This window comes from Hylobates moloch, unplaced genomic scaffold (assembly GCF_009828535.3).
Source record: "Hylobates moloch isolate HMO894 unplaced genomic scaffold, HMol_V3 SCAFFOLD_12, whole genome shotgun sequence".
NCBI lineage: Eukaryota > Metazoa > Chordata > Mammalia > Primates > Hylobatidae > Hylobates > Hylobates moloch.
In genome coordinates this window covers 68,322,336-68,340,797 of record NW_026652287.1, presented here as the reverse complement: position 1 = coordinate 68,340,797, position 18,462 = coordinate 68,322,336, and the positions used below count along the sequence as shown (strand labels likewise).

General features: G+C 38.1%; 1 protein-coding gene across 6 annotated transcripts in view; it reads left to right on the top strand.

Annotated features, from left to right (window-relative positions):
• The window catches only part of MDM1 (Mdm1 nuclear protein), a 37,480-nt gene extending 19,355 nt beyond the window's left edge, over positions 1-18,125 (top strand). For 5 of the 6 annotated variants that reach the window (XM_032170682.2, XM_032170680.2, XM_032170679.2 and 2 more), the window contains 3 exons: positions 10,156-10,408; positions 15,730-15,789; positions 17,322-18,125. In XM_032170682.2, coding sequence (XP_032026573.1) covers positions 10,156-10,408; positions 15,730-15,789; positions 17,322-17,434 — 426 coding nt within the window. In that variant the 3' untranslated portion in view covers positions 17,435-18,125. The remainder of the gene's footprint in view (positions 1-10,155; positions 10,409-15,729; positions 15,790-17,321) is intronic. The other variant, XM_032170681.2, reaches the window with a different exon arrangement.
• Positions 18,126-18,462: the final 337 nt, after the last annotated feature.

The following is an 18,462-nucleotide window of genomic DNA, read 5'->3' as shown; positions in this document are numbered from 1 at the left end:
TGGATCTGGGAAGGTCTAGGTGACAAGAACAGTAAGTGCAGATCCCTCAGGTGAAGGGGGTACCTGCCTCCTTGAGGAATGGCTAGGAGGTCACTGTAGCTGGGAGAGAGAGAGAGAGAGAGAGAGAGAGAATGAGAGGGAGAGTAGTGTTGATAATGGGTTCAGAGACATAATGGGGTGCTAAATTGTGTAGGGCTTTGTAAATCATAGCAAAGATTTTGAATTTTTTTCTGTATGAAGTGGCAAGCTATTGGAAAGGCAGCGGAGTGACATGATTTTATTTAGTTTTTTTCCAAGGTCTTTCTGGCTGCTGTGTTGAGAATAGATAGTAGTAGAGCAAGAGCTGGGGCATAAAAACAGTTGGGAGTCACTTACTCTATCCAGGCAAGAGGTGATGGTTGTTTGGACCTTGGTGGTGGCAGTGAAGGTCATCTAAGTTCAATTCTGGATACACATGGAAGATACAGCCAACAAGATTTGCTGATGGATAAGATCTGGGGTGGGAGAAAGAGAAAAATCAAAGGTGACTCAAGATTTTTGGCCTTAGCAATAAGGATGGAGTCGCCATTTAACTGAGTTGGAGAAGATGAAGAATTACATTCTGGACATTCTAAATTTGAGAAGCTTATTAAACATACAAGTAGACATGTTGAATAGGGAACTGACTATATAGGTTTGGAGTGTAAAGGAGAAGTTGGGCTATAGGTACAGATTTGAGGCTCTTTATAGCTTAGGTGGGTCAGGTTTCTAAAGTATTGAGACTGGAGGAAATCATCAGGGGAGTGGGTGTAGATAGAGAAGAATAGTTGCAGATAGATCTAAGCCCCAGTTTTTTGATATTGGGAAATTGAGGACTAGTCAGCAAAGGAGACTGAAGGAGAGCAGCCAGTGAGGTGGTGACAAACAAGAGACTGGTATCCTGGAGGTGTCAAGGAGGAGGGAGAGTCAGTGCTACAGGATAGGTGAGTAAGATAGGACAATTGCTTATTGGATTTAGCAACCTGGAGTTCTTTGGTGACCTTGATAAAGGGCATTTTTGGTGGAAGGAAGGGACAAAAGCCTAAGTGCAAGTGAATTCAAGAGAAAAGAGAAGAATTGGAGAAATCTGCCACAGATAATTCTTTGAAGTTTCTTTTCCAAGAAGGGAAGCAGAGTAATGCAGGAGTAGTTGAGGGAAGTGAGATCAAGGTGGAAGACATAACAGCATGTTTGTATGTTGACAAGAATAATTTTGGAGAGAGAAAAGTTGATGATGCAGGAGTGAGGGGATAGTTGTTGGAAAGATGCTGTTGAGTTGGAGAAAGGGCTTAGGATCTGGTGGAGATATGGAAGGGTTGGCTTTAGACACTGATTGTTTCTTTATTGTTACAAGAGGGAAAGCAGAATTCATGGGCACTGCTGATGAATGTAGGAAGATGTGATGGCAGCTTTTGGAAAACCTCTCCTTATTGCTTCTTGGTGACATGTGAGGAAAGGTCCTTGCTGAGAATAAGGCTGGGGAAGATGTTGGAGATTTGAGGAAAGTGAAGGCATAGAGTAGTCTTCTCAGAGAGTGGGAGAGTGAGTGAGCCAGGGGAATGTGGGATATTTTAGGCCAATGTTAAGGGGCCATTTAAAGTTGGTGGTCACAAAGTTGGTGGCAGACCAGTCAGGAAGGGTTGTGTGCCTTTCTCCAGTAATGTTTGGCTGCAGAAGTGTAAGATACTTTTATCAGATAGAGTTGGATTTACCTAGGGTTTTGAACTTGTCATGAGAATAAGACAAAGTGAGAAAAAGGGGAATGGAGTTGAGGTATATATGAAGAAGGGATTATAGTGAGTTGGTGAGGGAAGGACACTGGGACTTGAGAACAGTGCAGAGGGGGATAGGATCGGTGGATGGATGGTCTAGGTAAAATAAAAGACTTGTTGGAATTAGGGCACCCGTGGGGATTAGTTTTAAAGTTAGGAAATGGTGATCAGAAATTTAGGTTATGGAGAGGTTGCAGTTATCAGTAATGACATGGCTTAACATATAATCATGGGTGTAAGTGGTTGGAGTAGAATAGAGAACATTCAGAGAAAAGGTTGAAAATCTATAGGGAATTTTGCTGATGGCTGTTTGTGAATTTGAGTACAAAGTGGGAGTTTTCAGGGATTGGGAACAGGTGGGAGATGGGATCAGAGCACCCTCTACCTCTCGATCCCCAGTGCTTAGAACAGAGCCCAGCTCATAGCACGTAACAGATTGAATGAATGTTATTGGAGTGACAGAATATCTAAACTATTTCCTGTAGCTTATGTATACATTGGTTTATTAAAGGAAATGTGAAATTAGGAATACAGTCAGAGGACTCATGAGAATCAGATCTTAGTGGACTGTTCTACTCCTCCTTAGAAATCCAGGCTGCCATCTGGAAGGTGTGAGCTTTTAGGCAACTGTATACACACAGCTGATTCAGCCAAAACGCGTGACTAATCCATATTTGCGGCTGGATTTATATGTATTATTTTCACTTACTGTGGAATTAATTTATTGAATAATCTAAATAGAGTAATATCATCCCTCAGAATGTTAATGCCAATCTCTGTCTCACTGTGAGTACTATACACTTTTAACATTTTAATTACCAGCTCCTCTAAAATAAGTTTCTGGCCTGGCGCGGTAGCTTATGTTTGTAATCCCAGCACTTTGGGAGGCCGAGGTGGGTGGATCACATGAAGCCAGGAGTTCAAGACCAGCCTGGCCAACATGGGGATATCTTGTCCCTACTAAAAATACAAAAATTAGCTGGGCGTGGTGGCAGATGCCTGTAATCCCAGCCATTTAGGAGACTGAGGAACAAGAATTGCTTCAACCCAGGAGGCGGAGGTTGGAGTGAGCTGAGGTCAGATGCCACTGCACTCCAGCCTGGGAGACAGAGCAAGACTGTCTCCAAACCAATAAATACATACATATGTACATATGTATACAAGTTTATTATTGACATCTTGATTGGATATCCTTCCATGTGAATTTTCTGCGACCAGCACTACCAGGGACTATACCAGGAGCTAGCTAGATTTGGTTATTTCCCAGTGTCTACCCCTTGGTTACTGGTAGGCAGAGGAGTCACTAAACTTTGATATACACCATCAGTTTTTCCCCTTATATTCTCTTATAAAAGCATTGATAAGAAATTACGTTATTATTGTGTATAAAACCCATAGGTCATTCAATTTCCAATAAATTATCAGTATGTCCCAAAACTTTAGGGTAGAATTCTCATATTGGTTTGATCATCAGGAAGCATTTTCAAGTCTTAAAATTATATTAAAAACCCAAGTGTGGATTTGCTCACTTCATTCATTTAGCAGATTTACCCACATGCTGTGGCAATGATAATGGATAGAAACAGACATGGTACATAAACTTATGAAACCTGCAGTCTGGTAAGGGAGATACATGTTAATCACACCAAAAAAGAAATGAAATTAAAACTATTAAAAGTTTAAAAATAAAAGTACTTAGTGCTATTCTGGAAGGAATTGGTCTAATCAGGGAAATCAGAAACCTTCTTGGAAGTCAATGATGCTTCTTTGAAAAAGTCATAATTGAGCTAAGATAAAGGAGAAGAGGAAGCATTGACCAGGAAAAAAGGATGGGGAGAAGGAGCATAGCATATGCCAAGATCTTATGGAGAGAAACATTGTAGAGTTTGAGGAAACAAAGACCAATACAATGTGTGGCAGGGAGCCTGGTACAACATGAGGCTGGAAAACATGGCAACATTGGGATTTCTTTCGTTGTCTCAAGAGTAATGGTAAGCCATTGAAATATTTTAAGTATGGGAATTGTGATGGATATATGTTTTGCAAGATCTGTCCGGCTGCCATAGGAGGCAAGAGTGGGCTGTGAATGCCCTTAAAAGGCCATTGCAGTAGTCCACGTAGGAGGTGTTGGTAGCTTGGATGAAGGAGGGTAGGAATAGACAGAAGTGGATGAAACTGCACAATTGTGTAAGGGGAACAGTGTTAAGGTTGATGCTGGGTTGGATAATGGGGGATGAGAGACAGGGATGCCTGCTAAGTTTCTGGCTTGCCCAACAAGATTGATGGAGGTCCCATGCACTGAGCAAGAGAACTCTGGACAAAGAGCCTCTTTGGAGGGTAGTTTTATTTTCATTCATTCAATTCGGTATTTAATAGGCTCTTACCAAGTGCCAGGCACTGTTCTAGGATCTGGGGATTTATTGATAGTCAAGTTAAAATCCCTGCCTTCATGAAGCTTACATTTTCATTGGGAGGAATAGACAATTTTTTTAAGAAAATAATTTCACATAGTAGTAAGCTCTGTGAATTAAAACTACAGATCTCTAAGGGATGGGTAAGACAGCTTTAATTTGGACCATCAGGACAGGCACCTCTAAGGAGATGACATTTTAGCTGAGACCTGACTGATGAGGAAGGTGCCCATGCAGAGATCTGGGGCAGAGATTGTTTTCCAGTTAGAAAGAACAGGGGCTGGGTGCAGTGGCTCACGCCTGTAATCCCAGCACTTTGGGAGGCCAAGGCAGGTGGATCACTTGAGGTCAGGAGTTCAACATCAGCCTGGCCAACACAGTGAAACCCTGTCTCTACTAAAATTACAAAAATTAGCTGGACGTGGTGGCACACACCTATAGTCCCAGCTACTTGGGAGGCTGAGGCATGAGAATTGCCTGAATCCAGGAGGCAGAGGTTGCAGTGAGCCGAGATCGCACCGCTGCACTCCAGCCTGGGCGACAGAGTGAGACTCCATCTCAAAAAAAAAAAAAAGAAAGAACAACAAGTGCAAGTGTTCTTCCCTAGGGCAAGAACCCAGAGAGATTAAGAGTGTGGCTGGAGCCTGGAGAGGGAAGGGGAGAGGGCAGGAAATGAGATTAGAAAGGGAGGCCAAGTAAGGATCTTAGATGTTATTCTTTTTTTTTTTTTAATTTAATTTTATATTCACTTTTTTTTTTTTTTTTGTGGGTCTCGATCTGTTGCCCCGGCTGGAGTATAGTGGTGCAATCTTGGCTCACTGTAACCTCTGCCTTCCAGGCTCAAGGAGTTCTCATGCCTCAGCCTCCCAAATAGCTGGGACTACAGGCACCTGCCACCACATCTGGCTAATTTTTGTATTTTTGCATTTTGCCATGTTGGCCAGCTGGTCTTGAACTCCTGGCCTCAAGTGATCCACTTGCATCGGCCTCCTAAAGTGCTGGGATTACAGGTTACAGCCACCACATCTGGCCCATTTTTTGCTTTTTGAGACAAGGTCTTGCTCTGTTGCCTAGGCCGGAGTGCAGTTGTGTAATCATGGCTCATTGTAGCCCCAACCTCCTGGGCTTAGGCAATCCTCCCACCTCAGCCTCCTGAGTAGCCGGGACCACAGATATGTGCCACCATGCCTGCTAATTTAAAAAAAATTTTTTTTTGTAGAGTTGGGGTCTCACTGTGTTGCCAGGCTGTTCTCAAACTCCTGGGTTCAAGCAGTCCTCTCTTCTTGGCCTCCCAAAGTGGTAGGATGATTACAGGCTTGAGCCACTGTGCCCAGCCTGAATTTTATTTTAGATTCAGAGGGTTCATGTGCAAGTTTGTTACATTGATATATTGTGTAATGCTGGGATTTGGGCTTCTATTGAACCCATCACCCAAATAGTGAACATTTTACCCAATACGTAGGTTTTCAACCCTTGCACCCCTCCCTCTCTTCCCCCTTTTGTAGTTGCTAGTGTCTGTTTCCATCTTTATGTTGTGTGTACCTCTTGTTTAGCTCCCACTTAGAAATGAGAATATGCAGTATTTGACTTTATGTTTCTGTGTTAATTCACCTAGAATAATGGCCTCCAGCTGCATCCATGTTGTTGGCAGTGGACATGATTTCATTCTTTTTTATGGCTGCGCAGTATTCTATGGTGTGTATATGTACTACATTGTCTTCATCTAATCCACTATTGATGGGCACCTAGGCTGATTCCATGAGTTTGCTAATGTGAATTGTGCTGGAATAAACCTATAAGCGCAGGTCTTTTTCATAGAATGATTTCCTTTGGGTAGATACCCAGTAGTGAGATTGCTGGGTGGAATGGTAGTTCTAATTTTAGTTGTTTGAGAAATTTTCATATTGCTTTCTGCAGGGGTTGCGTTTCCTTTTCTCTGCATCCTTGCCAACATCTGTTATTTTTTGACTTTTTGATAATAGTCATTCTGACTGGTGTGAGATGATATCTCATTATGGTTTTGATTTACATCTCTCTGGTGATTAGTGATGTTGAGCATTTTTTCATGTTCGTTGGCTGCTTTGTCTTCTTTTAAGAAGTGTCTGTTCATGTCCTTCGCCCACTTTTTAATGGAGTTGTTTTTTTCTTGTTAAGTTCCTTATAGATTCTGGATATTAGTCCTTTGTCAGATATGTAGTTTGCAAATATTTTCTCCCATTCTGTAAGATGTCTGTTTACTCTGTTGATAGTTTCTTTTGCTGTGCAAATGCTCTGTAGTTTAAGTCCCAATTGTCAATTTGTTTTTGTTACATTTGTTTTTGAGTACTTAGTCATAAATTCCTTGCCTTAGCCAATGTCCAGAAGAGTTTTTTCTAGGGTTTCTTCTAGGATTTTTGTACTTTGAGGTCTTACATTTAAGTCTTTAATCCATCTTGAGTTAATTTTTGTATATGGTGAGAGATAGGGGTCCAATTTCATTCTTCTACATATGGCCAGCCAGTTTTCCCAGCAACATTTATTGAATAGGGTGTCCTTTTTCCATTGTTCATTTTTTTTGTCATCTTTGTTAAAGATCAGATAGCTGTAGGTGTATGGCTTTATTTCTGAGTTCTCTTTTCTGTTCCATTAGTCTATGTGTCTGTTTGTTTACCAGTACCATGATGTTTTGGTAACTGTAACCTTATAGTATAGTTTGAAATCAAGTAATGTAATGCCTCCAGCTTTGTTCTTTTCTTTTTTTTCTTTTTTTGCTTAGGATTGCTTTGGGCCCTTTTTGTTTTGCTTCCATATGAATTTTAGAACTGCTTTTTCTAATTCTGTGAAAAATGACATTGGTAATTTGATAGGAATTGCATTGAATCTGTAAGTTACTTTGGACAGTATGGCAATTTTAACAGTATCGATTCTTCCAATCCATGAGCATGGAATGCTTTTCCATTTGTTTATGTCATCTATAATTTCGTTCAGCAGTGTTTTGTAGTTCATGTGGAGATCTTTCACTTCCTTGGTTAGCTGTGTTCCTAGGTACTTTATTTTTGGGGGACCATTGTAACAGGACTGTATCCTTGATTTGGTTCTCAGCTTGAATTATTGGTGTGTAGAAATGCTACTGATTTTTGCACGTTAATTTTTGTATCCTGAAACTTTATACGAAAGTCATTTATCAGGTCTTTTGGAGGGATTGTTAGGGTTTTTTTTAGGTTTAGAATGATATTGTGAGTGAACAGAGATAATTTGATTTCCTCTTTTTCTATTTAGATGCCATTTGTTTCTTTTTCTTGCCCAGTTGCTCTGAGTAGGACTTTCAGTACTATGTCAAATAGAGTTGGTGAGAGTGGGCATCCTTGTCTTGTTCTTAGTGGGGATGCTTCCAGCTTTTGCCCATTCAGTATGATATTGGCTGTGGGTTTGTCATAGATGGCTCTTATTATTTTGAGAGGTATGTTCCTTCATTGCCTAGTTTGTTGAGGATTTTTATCATGAAGGGATATTGGACTTTATCAAATGCTTTTTCTTCATGTATTGAGTTGATCATATGGTTTTTGTTTTTAATTCTGTTTATGTGCTAAAGCTATTCCCTAAAATCAAGGAGAAAGGATTTCTCCTTAACACATTCTATGAAACCAGTATCATCCTGATACCAAAATCTGGCAAGGACACAACAACAACAAAAAAGAAAACTGTAGACCAATGTTCCTGATGAACATAGACACAAAAATCCTCAACAAAATACTATCAAACTGAATCCAGCAGCACATCAAAAAGATAATTCATTATAATCAAGCGGGTTTATTCTCTTGGATGTTGTTCTAATGTCACTGGGAAACTTCTGGAATATCAGAAGCAATAAAGCAAATAGGATATGATTCACAGGGTAAATCAAGTCACTGTGACTCCTCAGTGGAGAACTGCTGTACACAGGGCTGAGTAGAGCAGTGAGGCCTATTGGCCTTTTGAGGCTTTAGGCTCAAAAACAGATCACAGAATCAGTTATGTTAAACCTGGGAACCCCATGTCTTTTATTTTACAGGTTTCTTTCTGATGTTTTCAGCAATTGTAAAACCAATTTTACAAAGATCACAAATTTTGTTCATATATATAGAAAAAGGAAAGAAAGAGAACAGTTTCTCTTTGGAATTATGTGTATTGTACTAAGTGATACTTGTTTAAAAAGGAAAGCAAGTGGAAGATTTGTGGTTTTATCCTACATATTGATTTGAAGTATGTTTATTGGTTGAGACCAACAGCCCTAGGCCACTTTGAAGCAATAAGCTCTGCAACCACAGAAAATGATATCTAAGTTTAGAAAGTAATGTTTTGAATGTTACATTGATAGAATCAAAGATAATAAGTGAAGGCAACAATTACAAGAAATCAGGAAAGTTTGGAACTGTGTTTGATTTTGCTGGTTTGCCTTGTTTTGTTTTTAATTTAATTTAAATTTTTTTTTAATAAACAGAGATGGGGTCTTGCTATGTTGACCAGGCTGGTCAAACTCCTGGCCTAAAGTGATCCTCCTATCTCGGCCTCCCAAAGTGCTAGGATTACAGGCATGAGCCACTGCACCTGGACTATTTTTATTTTTATTTTTTGAGACAGTCTCTCTCTGTTTCCTGGCTGGAGTGCAGTGATGCAATCATGGCTCACTGCAATCTCTGCCTCCCCAGCTCGAGCAATTCTTGTGCCTTGGCCACCCAAGTATCCGGGATTACACGTGTGTGCCACCACACCCAGCTAATTTTTGTATTTTTATTAGAGATGGGTTTCAGCCTGTTGGCCAGGCTGATCTTGAACTCCTGGCCTGAAATGATCCTCCCGTCTTGGCCTCCCAAATTGCTAGGATTACAGGCATGAGCCACTGTGTGCAGCTAGCTGCCTTCTTTTAAAAAGTAAAATTGTTAGTGACTTTTAGGACAGTGATACGTAGTCATTGTGGAAAACAGCAAATACTGACCAAACTAAAAAAGGTAAATATCTCACATGTACTGTTCAGGGACATCCACTGTTAAATTTTTGAGGTATTTAGGTATATATGTGTTAGTATATTTGGTTATTTGTTTATCATACTGTAGAAAGGTTTTATAATCTGTTTTTAGCACTGTTAACATATTTTCACATCATGAAATATTCGTAATCTTATTTTTATGGAGACATGTGCAATCTATAGTAACACCATAGTTTTTTAAAACCAGATGCTTATTGTTAAAATCTAATTTTTATTCAGGTTTCTATTGTTATTTTTTAATCTGTTTTGAAGAAATACTGTAAAGAAATCCATCCGTAGCTACATTTTTGTTTATATTATTTTGTGTTTGTAACTACTCCCCACGTATTATTGTGTAGTCAAAGAAGTCAAAGAACACTAAATTTTAAGGCTTCTGCTATGTTTTGCCAGCCTCTCGGAAAGATTGTACTCCCAATAGCAGTCTATGATATTGCCAGTTTCCTATATCCTTGCCAGCTCTGGTATCATTGTTCTTTTAAAAATTAATTTTTGAAATTTGGTATGTGAAAAATTAATATCTCAGTGCTTTCATTTTATAATTATTTGATCATTAGTAAGGTAGAATACGTTTGCTGTTTGTGATTTGTGTGTACATTATATGAATTGCTTATTCATACCCTTTTTCTACTTTTTAATTAGATTTATAGTTTTCTTACTGCTTTTAAAGAAATACTTATGTAGCAATGATAATTCATTGTCAGTCATAAAAGTTGTATATTTTTTCCAAGTTCTGCATTTTTCTTTTAATTTTTAAAATGTCTACATATTTTGTTTATATAGCCAAGTCTGTTTGTCTATATCATATCTTCCCCACATAGAGGTTGCATAAATTCTCTCATATTTCTCCTTCTGCATTTTGGTTATGTTTTTAGCATTTAAATGTTTGGCTTATTTATTTACATATCTACACATAGGCATCTTTTTTTTTTTTTTTTTTTTTGTCATTTAGAAAGAAAGTCGTGCTGTATCCCTACTGACTTCTCCAGCTGCTGGTATAAAAACAGTTGATCCTCTGCCCTTGCGGGAAGATTCTGAAGACAGTATCCCCAAATTTGCTGAGGCAACTCTTCCAGTTTCAAAAATTCCAGAATACCCAACAAATCCCCCTGGAAAGTCGACTTCTCCACCCCATGTTCCATCCTACTGGCATCCCTCTCGTCGAATTCAGGGCTCTCTTAGAGATCCAGAGTTTCAGCACAATGGTAATTATTTTGGTTTTAATTTTTTATCTTTTAAAATAAAGTGTTATACTGATAGGTACAAAGGCTAAGAATGCACTTTATGTTAATAAATCAGTTATTTAGTATTTTTGGTTAATGTATTAATAAGATTTCTTTAAATAGGAAAAATCCCTCCTTGGGACCAATTGTGCTGCACCTAAGTTCACTTTTTGCTGTTATGTATGTGTGAGATGTCTCTCAAGTTCTTATTCATACACATACAGGGAATCCACTAGATAGATGCCAGTAGCACCTCTTCTCTGGATGTGACAACCAAAAATGTCTCCAGACATTGCCAAATGTTGCCTGGGTGTAGAATTCACGGTCAGAAATGACTTTCCTTTAGTGTTAGTAGGCATTGCTCAGCTCTTTTCTAGCTTCCATCGTTAATGTTAAGAAGTCAGATGCTCCTTTTATTCCAGATCTTCTATATGTGGTGTTTTCTTTCTGGCAGCTTTTGGGATCTTCTCTTCATATCTAATGTTCTGAAATTTTATGATGTGCCTCTGAGAGAGTATTTTTTTTTTTATTCATTTTGCTAGTACTCCATAGACCTTTCAGTCTGGAAAATTCTCACTTCTGGAACATTTTCTTGAATTATTCGTCAAAAATTTCCTCTCCTGGCCGGGCACAGTGGCTCATGTTTGTAATCCCAGCACTTTGGGAGGCCAAGGCGGGCAGATCACTTGAGGCCAGGAATTTGAGACCAGCCTGGGTCACATGATGAAACCCTGTCTCTACTACAAAAAAATTAGCTGGGTGTGTTAGTGCACGCCTGTAATTCCAGCTACTTGGGAGGCTGAGGCATGAGAATTGCTTACGTTTGGGACGAAAAAAAAAATTCTCTCCTTTCTCTGTTTCCTCTTTCTAGGGCTCCTATTCAGATATTGGACATGATTTTATTTTTTATCTTACCTCTCCTGTTTTCCATCTGTGTCTTTAAATTTGAAAGGGTTACTAATTTTTATCTTCTGTCTTTTCTGTTATTAAAAATTTTTATTTCAATAGCTTTTGGGGTACAGGTAGTTTTCGTTACATGGATGTATTCTATAGTGGTGAATTCTGGATTTTAATCCACCTGTTACCCAAGCAGTGTACACTGTACCCAACATGTAGACTTTTATCCCTTCCCCCACCCCAAGTCCCCACAGTCTATCATATCATATCTGTATGTATTTGCGTCCTCATAGCTTAGCTCCCACTTATAAGTGAGAACATGCAGTATTTGATTTTTCATTCCTGAGTTACTTCATTTAGAATAATGACCTCCACCTCCATCTTAGTTGCTGCAAAAGACATTATTTCATTCCTTTTAATGGCGGATTAGTATTCCGTGGTGTTCCTATTTCTCTAGTTCCTTGAGGTGTGATACTAGGTTGTCAGTTTGTGCTCTTTCAGACTTTTTAAGATAGGCATTTAATGCTATAAACTTTTCTCTCAGCATTGCTTTTGCTGTATCCCAGAGGTTTTGATAACTTGTGTCACTGTTACTCATTTCAAAGAATTTTTGAAGTTCCATCTTGATTTCATTGTTAACCCCAAAATCATTCAAGAGATTATTTAATTTCTATGTATTTGTATAGTTTTGAGGGTTCCTTTTGGAGTTGATTTCTAGTTTTATTCCACTGTGGTCTGAGAAGATAATTGGCATGATTTTCTTAAATTTATTGAGACTTGTTTTGTGGCCTGTCATGTGGTCTATTTTGGAAAATGTTCCATGTGAAATGATGAGAAGAATGTATATTCTACAATTGTTGGGTAGAATGTCTTGTAAATATCTGTTAAGTCCATTTGATCTAGAGTATTGTTTAAAGTCCATTGTTTCTTTGTTGACTTTCTGTCTTAATGATCTGTCTAGTGCTGTCAGTGGAGTATTGAAGTCCCTCGCTATTATTATGTTGCTGTCTACTTCATTTCTTAGGTCTAGCAGTAATTGTTTTATGAATGTAGGAACTCCAGTGTTAGGTGCATATAAATTTAGGACTGACTGTAATATCTTCTTGTTGGATTGACCTTTCTATCATTATATGATGACCTTTGTCTTTTTTTAAATAGTTGTTGCTTTAAAATCTGTTTTGCCTGATATAAGACTCCTGCTTGCTTTTGGTTTCCATTTGCATGGAATATCTTTTCCTACCCCTTTACCTTGAGTTTATATGAATCTTTGCATGTTAGATATTTGGTTTGTGGTTTTTAATCATTCTGCCATTCCGTATCTTTTAAGTGGAGCATTTAGGCCATTTACGTTCAATGTTAATATTGAGATGTGAGGTACTGTTGTATTGACTGTGTTAGTTGTTACTTAGATACTTTGTTTTTTCTGTTGTGTTGTTTTATAGGCCCTGTGAGCTTTAAGCTTTCAGGAGGTTCTGTTTTGTTGCATATCAAGCTTTTGTTTCAAAATTTAGAACTCCTACTTAGCATTTCTTGTAGTGCTGGTCTGGTAGTGACAAATTCATCAGCATTTGTTTGTCTGAAAAAGACTTTATTTCTCCTTCATTTATGAAACTTAGTCTTGCTAAACTAACAGAATTCTTGGCTGATAGGTATTCTGTTTAAGGAGGCTAAAGATAGGACCCCAATGCCTTCTGCTTTGTAAGGTTTCTGCTAGGAAGTCTGTTGTTAGTCTGATAGTTTTTCTTTTGTAAGTTACCTGATGCTTTTTGCCTCACAACTGTTACAATTCTTTCCTTCATCTTGACTTTAGATAACCTGATGACTATGTGCCTTGGTGGTGATCTTTATGATATCTATCTCTCTGGGAAATTTTTCATTCATATCCTGTTTTTTTTTTTTAAATTTCCTTATGTTGGTTTTCACCTTTCTCTGGTAGCTCCTTGAGTAGCTTAATAATCAGCCTTCTGAATTTGTTATCTAGTATTTCAAAGATCATCTTGGTTTGGATCAATTATTGGAGAGCGAGTGTGATCTTTTGAGGGTATTATAGAATCCTGTTTTGTCATATTACTAGAATTACTTTCTGGTTCCTTCTTTTTTGGGTAGACTATTCTAATTGTTCTCAAATTTATTTTTGATTTGATTATGTGTGGTTTTAAAAAAATTTTTTCCCCTCTTAAGAATGTGACTTTAATGATTATAATTTGTTATAGTTTAATTTGGTTCTTGGTGCTTTTAGGGGTGAAGAGTCTTTATAAGTTCTTTGGTTATAGAGAGTCTTTGTATGATGGCTTCCTCAGATGCTGGTTGTAGTAGCTGTGTACTCAGTGTCTGGGCAAGTTCACTGTCTCCTGTGGGGTTGGAATGGCAGAGGTCTCTTGAAGCTTATCTCATTCCCCTGTGGTGTGTACTTTTTTATTTATTTAATTTTTCTCCAGTATTTTGTTTACTGATTGATAGTTCAGGCTTCAGGCCATTAGCGGAGGTATCCCTGGGCAGGAACTTACTGTGGCTAAGGCAGGTGGGTGAATGCAATACCCACTGGTGGGCACAGGTCCCAGCCTTGATGAAGGTGGCTGGGGGAGCTCTCAGTTAGATGCAATGAGGTCTTATCAGGGTGAAGGGTGAGAGCCACCTCAGCTCCCCTGCCAGGCCAGCAGGAAAGCTATCCACCTCCCAGCCTCACTCATGTCCCAGTATCCCAGCTATTCAGATCAGACAGACACCTCTTTTTGTCTGTAGGAATGTTGACATTCCAAGTAGATAGAAATTGTGACTCTGCCTCTCGTGCAAGCCTGCATCTGGGGAGTGCTCCTCCTGTGGGGAAGCAGTCACCCTGAAGTGTTCCAGGAAGGCTGTCTATAGGCACACCCGTACCGAGTCCTGTGGGAGAAGTTCCAGCTGTGTCTGCAGTGGTGGAAAAAAGACCCCTTCTCCAAGACCCTTCGTGAGCACTAAGGCTGCCTGACTGTTGGGATGATGGGGTAGACTCCCTGCTGAGCCTAGCGCTGCAATTGTGTCTCTGCCGAAAGAAACTTCCCACCAGTGGAAAGATCCGGGACTCCTGAGATTCCTTGGTTGTAGATAGTCTTAGGGGGCTGGCTTTCTTGCATGTTGGTTATAATAGTAGTGAACTTGTAGACAGATTCAGGACCACTGGTCAGCTAGAGTGTTGCAGGCAGTGGTGATAGCTGAGGTCAGGCACTGGTTTTCTCCATTCTAGGCACAGCGTTATTCTACCTAGAGATGATATAATGGACTGTGTCAGTTGGCCTCTAATCAGGAGGTGCTGCTTGCAAAAGAGCACCAGCTGCAGTAGTAGCAGTGGTATTTGAGCTTGCCCTGTGTTGCCCAGGGTAGGAAGTATTCTGGCTTCTCACACCTGGGCAGGGTTATAAAACTCCCAAAAGTTTATGTCCTTTTTGTTAAGCCGTGGTGGGGCACAGCCAGGGAGGGGCTGGGTTAGGTGAGTCTGCTCTTTGACTCTTCACATGCTGTTAGTTTTTTAAAAAGATTTTTGCTCTTTTTAATTTCTAAGAATTTTTTAAACATTGCGTATTTCTTTTATACAGCATCCCATTCTTATTTCATGAATGGAATGTTTTATCTCTTTGAAGAGGTAAATGATACATATAATGCCTCTGTTTTGAATACAGTACCCCTGCCCACAGTTGAACCTGGTATCCTTCAGTCAAAGTAGCTTTGGTAAACTTTTAGAGATGAAACTTCCATGTCTCTTTTGGGAAAGAGGGAACTACCCAGCTGTGCAAATTTAAAGGAGGACCTGGCATATTAACTATTTTTGTAAAAAGATATTTAGCCAGCTTCCTAGTTCAGTCTTCCCTTCACTCCAACTTTCAGTGGTACTCAGTACGCCCAAACCCAGAGCCATCAGGGGAACAAGTTGGTTGTTTCTTGGTTTCACTCTTCTGCTAGCTTAAAATTCCACTTACTTGGGTATAGTTACATACTCAGTGCCCTTCCATTTGCTTTCCATGTTCCAAAAAGTTTCTTGCTGTCTTATTTGCTCCCATTCGCTTTGTCCTATGAGTTTGTTGTTCTTGTAAATGTGTGTATTTAATTTACCATCTCTAATCAGAAGCCTACTACATTTCTTTAAAGTTAGAATAGATCAATATTATCATTGGAAAGAATATTAGGAAGTTATCCATAGTTTGTTTACATGCTTGCTAAGTGCATTATAAATTATGAGTGGCCCTTTTATGGCAATTTCTATTAAGATATAAAATTAATAAAATCTTTTTTATTTCTTAAACCTTTACTCACATGTAAGTTTGATAATTAATAAAATTTGTGACAGCCTTTTACTAACAGTTTAGTATATAATTGAGATAAGCTGTTCAGTGGCTTTTGAAGGATAATTTCTTCTGCCTTTTTTTTTAAAGTGGGAAAAGCAAGGATGAACAATTTGCAGTTACCTCAGCATGAAGCCTTTAATGATGAAGGTATTTCAGTAGTCACGTAACATAAAAGTTTGAGTTCTAGTCTATGATAGTATAATGGCTTTACATTTGATTAGCATTTTGTAGCTTATGAAGTACTTCCACAGATTTTTCATTAGATCCTTGAAACCCTGTGAGGGGGAGTGAAATTACCCCCATTTACAAATGAGTAAGCTGGGAGTAAAGTGGTAAAAAACTGTTCTAGGGCAAACATATAATAAGAGATTGTGCCTAACGTCACAGCTGAGGTCAGTGTTCTTTCTCTTTTTCCACCTTGTCTAGCTGGGGGCTCAGGAATTTGGCCTAGTGTTACATCCATCTTTTAAAAAAATGCCTATATATTTTTGTCAATTTTCCATGGTCAAATACATGATTAGAGAAAATTGACATTATTCTTTTTTGTTGTTTTGTTTTGTTTTGTTTTGTTTTTGAGACGGAGTCTTGCTCTGTCACCAGGCTGGAGTGCAGTGGCGCGATCTCGGCTCACTGCAACCTCTGCCTCCCGGGTTCAAGCGATTCTCCTGCCTCAGCCTCCCAAGTAGCTGAGATTACAGGTACCCGCTACCACACCCGGCTAATTTTTGTATTTTTAGTAGAGATGGGGTTTCACCATGTTGGCCAGAATGGTCTCAAACTCCTGACCTTGTGATCCGCCCCCCTCGGCCTTCCAAAGTGCTGGGATTATAGGCGTGAGCCACCACGCCCAGCCTTTTGTAGTTTTTATTCTGACATTTATTTGCTTATAATAGTGGCAGGAGGAACTTGAATTCAATATGAATCCTAAGAAGTATGGAATTACTGAACTTATAAATTTTGAATTGGAAGTAAATTTAAATTTCATACTCTGTATCATACATTAAAGACTTTCTTTCCGTTTAGCAGGTTTAGGACTTTTTGTTATAATTCATTGAGCTAGAAATCAAGTTGTATGTTTTGAAATGCAAATGTCTGGCAACTTTGAATCCAGTCCTGTTTTCTTTCTAATGGAAGAATAGTGTCTATAAATAATCTTATAAAAGATTTGCTTACTCAGAATGAGGAATTTCAGTACTAATGACGGGTAGCATATTAAAGTCAAACATTATTTCTACATTTAGTGAGATTATTTTAGAAATGTGATGTAAATACCATGTTAAGGTATGGCATTTTGTTTTTAAAAAGTTTAGAAAAGCTTTTTGCTCAGAATAGCTGTGCTTTTTAAAGTAGAATAAAACAGTATTATGATGAATTATTTTCAAGTAATACCGAAATCATAGGCCATGTGCTCTGTTAATGACAGGGGATTTCAGGAAGGAAAAAAATTTAATGTTAAATTTTAACATTAAAAGGTTTGATTTCTATGTATGATACACCTGGAAAACTACTGTGAGGTATCACGAGAATGTTAATATCTTACATTTCAGTAGATTACTTTTTTTCCTGACTAACTTGACATTGATACACAGTTTGATGCTTTTAATTTTCTGTTATATAAAACATAATATTTAATAGATATTTTTGGCACTGAATATAATCTTGGGATTTTTTCATTGCAGATGAGGACAGATTGTCTGAGATTTCTGCTCGCTCTGCAGCTTCTAGTCTCCGGGCTTTTCAAACTCTGGCACGAGCTAAGAAAAGGAAGGAGAATTTCTGGGGTAAAACGTAAACCTAGTTGAGTTGCCTTTATCTAAGGAAACATTGGCATAACTTTTCTTTATTGCGTACTGTGTTAAAATTTTTTGAGTGTTTGAATTTTTTCCTAACATTTTCTACTTTGAAATATTTAATTTCCAATAGAACAGTTTACTTGGAAATTTTTAACATAGGCTTATACAAATTTAACTTTTAAAGAATTCTTTTTACGTCTATCCCAGAGTACAAAGACCTAGACTATTGAATTCTTCACATGTTGTAACTTTTGTAATAGGTGTCATGGATAGATTTTCACCTATCCAGAGAATATTCTAAAAAGATGAAGTGAAGTAAAAGTTAAGATCCCAGTGTGAAGTATATATTCCCCTAAGATTTGATATATGTATCTTTATAATTGGTGATGTTGTAAAATGAATTTGTTGTTCCTTTAACCTTTGCTGTAGTGTTTCTTTTTATTTTAGTTCCTTCTATACGTGTTTGCAGTGTTAAGATAATTGTACTTTGAAAACACCAGCTGTATATATTTTTCTTATTTATGTAACAAAGTTTGCTGAAAGATATGTATATTTTTGATCTTTGAGTGTATTCTATTTATATAAGGACTTTGGCTTACATTTGAATAATGTCTAGATTTTGAAAAATTACCTGTATAATGGAGAATTAAAACTTTGTAGACATTTTGAAATAAAAATTGATCAAGTGTGTTTGGCTTCTGCAGAAGGTTATTACATGGAACAAATAATTATCTTGTAGAAGAATTCTACTCCTAACAGGTTAATGAAAAGTTATACTTGTTTTGCAGCTGTCAGAATGGAATGGAGCCAAGTCTATGATATTTTCACACAAATGGGAGACAGAGAATTTCCAAGGCAGACTCATTTACAGAAATTTAACACAAAACTTTTTAAATACATTTCTTCACTCACAGGACATATTCTGTTGTCATACTGTTTATCTTACAAATTATGATAAATTTAAGTTTCTAAAAAATATGGATTTTACAACTATATTACATAAAATCTTTACAGTAATACATAGAAA